Source organism: Echinops telfairi, unplaced genomic scaffold (genome assembly GCF_000313985.2).
Source record: "Echinops telfairi isolate 266 unplaced genomic scaffold, ASM31398v2 ScPeMD7_3;HRSCAF=10, whole genome shotgun sequence".
Classification (NCBI taxonomy): Eukaryota; Metazoa; Chordata; class Mammalia; order Afrosoricida; family Tenrecidae; genus Echinops; species Echinops telfairi.
In genome coordinates, this window is record NW_022103899.1 from 62,804,502 (window position 1) to 62,805,478 (window position 977).

The window sequence follows — 977 nt, forward strand, 5'->3', positions numbered from 1 at the left end:
CACGTTCCTCGCACCTGTGATCAGGAGAGACCCGTCCCTGCAGAAGGACGTCGTGCTTGGTGGCATCCAGCCGATTCACAGTGGCCCAGTAGGGCAGGGTGACAGAGGGGCACGATGAGTGTAGAAAGCCCCCTCTGTCTCTCCAGGAGCAGCCGGTGGTTTCAAACTGCTGACCTTGTGGTGCCCAGCCCAGTAAGTAGAAGGCCAGCCAAAAAGTGGAAGGCCCTCGACAGGACGGACAGACCAACAGAATCAGAGGCTCCAGCATGGGAACATGGTGAGGCGGGTGCAGAGCCGCCGGCTGTTGTTCCCAGGGTCACTGGAGTCACGTGACTGGAATGCCCCCAACAACACTGACTGTGCCGGAGGAGGGGGCGGTGGGGCGGTGGGGCGGTGGAGAGTCCCCATGCAAGGAATGGACAGACAGACAGACAGACAGGTGGATAGTGCTCTGGGGAGTATGAGACAGCCTTTGCCCTCTCCCCTCCCTGGCGGGCCTCCTCCCTCTCTCCCCAGGACCTTGTCAGGCCCCCAGCCTTTTGTCCGGCGAGCAGCCCGGTGACAGCGGTGCCATGGTGCACCACGTGGAGGACCTGGACTTCCACCTGCCCTCACATGCGCAGGACATGCTGGACGGCCTGCAGCGCCTGCGGACGCAGCCCAAGCTGGCCGACGTCACGCTGCTGGTGGGCGGCCAGGAGCTGCCCTGCCACCGGGGCCTGCTGGCCCTGAGCAGCCCCTACTTCCACGCCATGTTTGCCGGCGATTTCGCCGAGAGCTTCTCGGCGCGCGTGGAGCTGCGGGATGTGGAGGCAGCCATGGTGGGGCAGCTGGTGGACTTCGTGTACACGGGCCGGCTGACCATCACCCAGGGCAACGTGGAGGCGCTGACTCGCACCGCCGCCCGCCTCCACTTCCCCGCCGTGCAGCAGGTCTGTGGGCGCTACCTGCAGCAGCAGCTGGACGCAGCCAACTGC

The 977-nt window shown here is 65.3% G+C and overlaps 1 protein-coding gene across 1 annotated transcript in view; it reads left to right on the forward strand.

The window, feature by feature from the left end:
• KLHL30 (kelch like family member 30) overlaps positions 1 to 977 on the forward strand; it is a 15,471-nt gene that overhangs the window by 3,590 nt on the left and 10,904 nt on the right. Inside the window, exon 2 of the mRNA XM_045294447.1 lies at positions 517 to 965. Within this exon, the coding sequence (XP_045150382.1) occupies positions 573 to 965 (393 nt within the window). The 5' untranslated portion in view covers positions 517 to 572. The remainder of the gene's footprint in view (positions 1 to 516; positions 966 to 977) is intronic.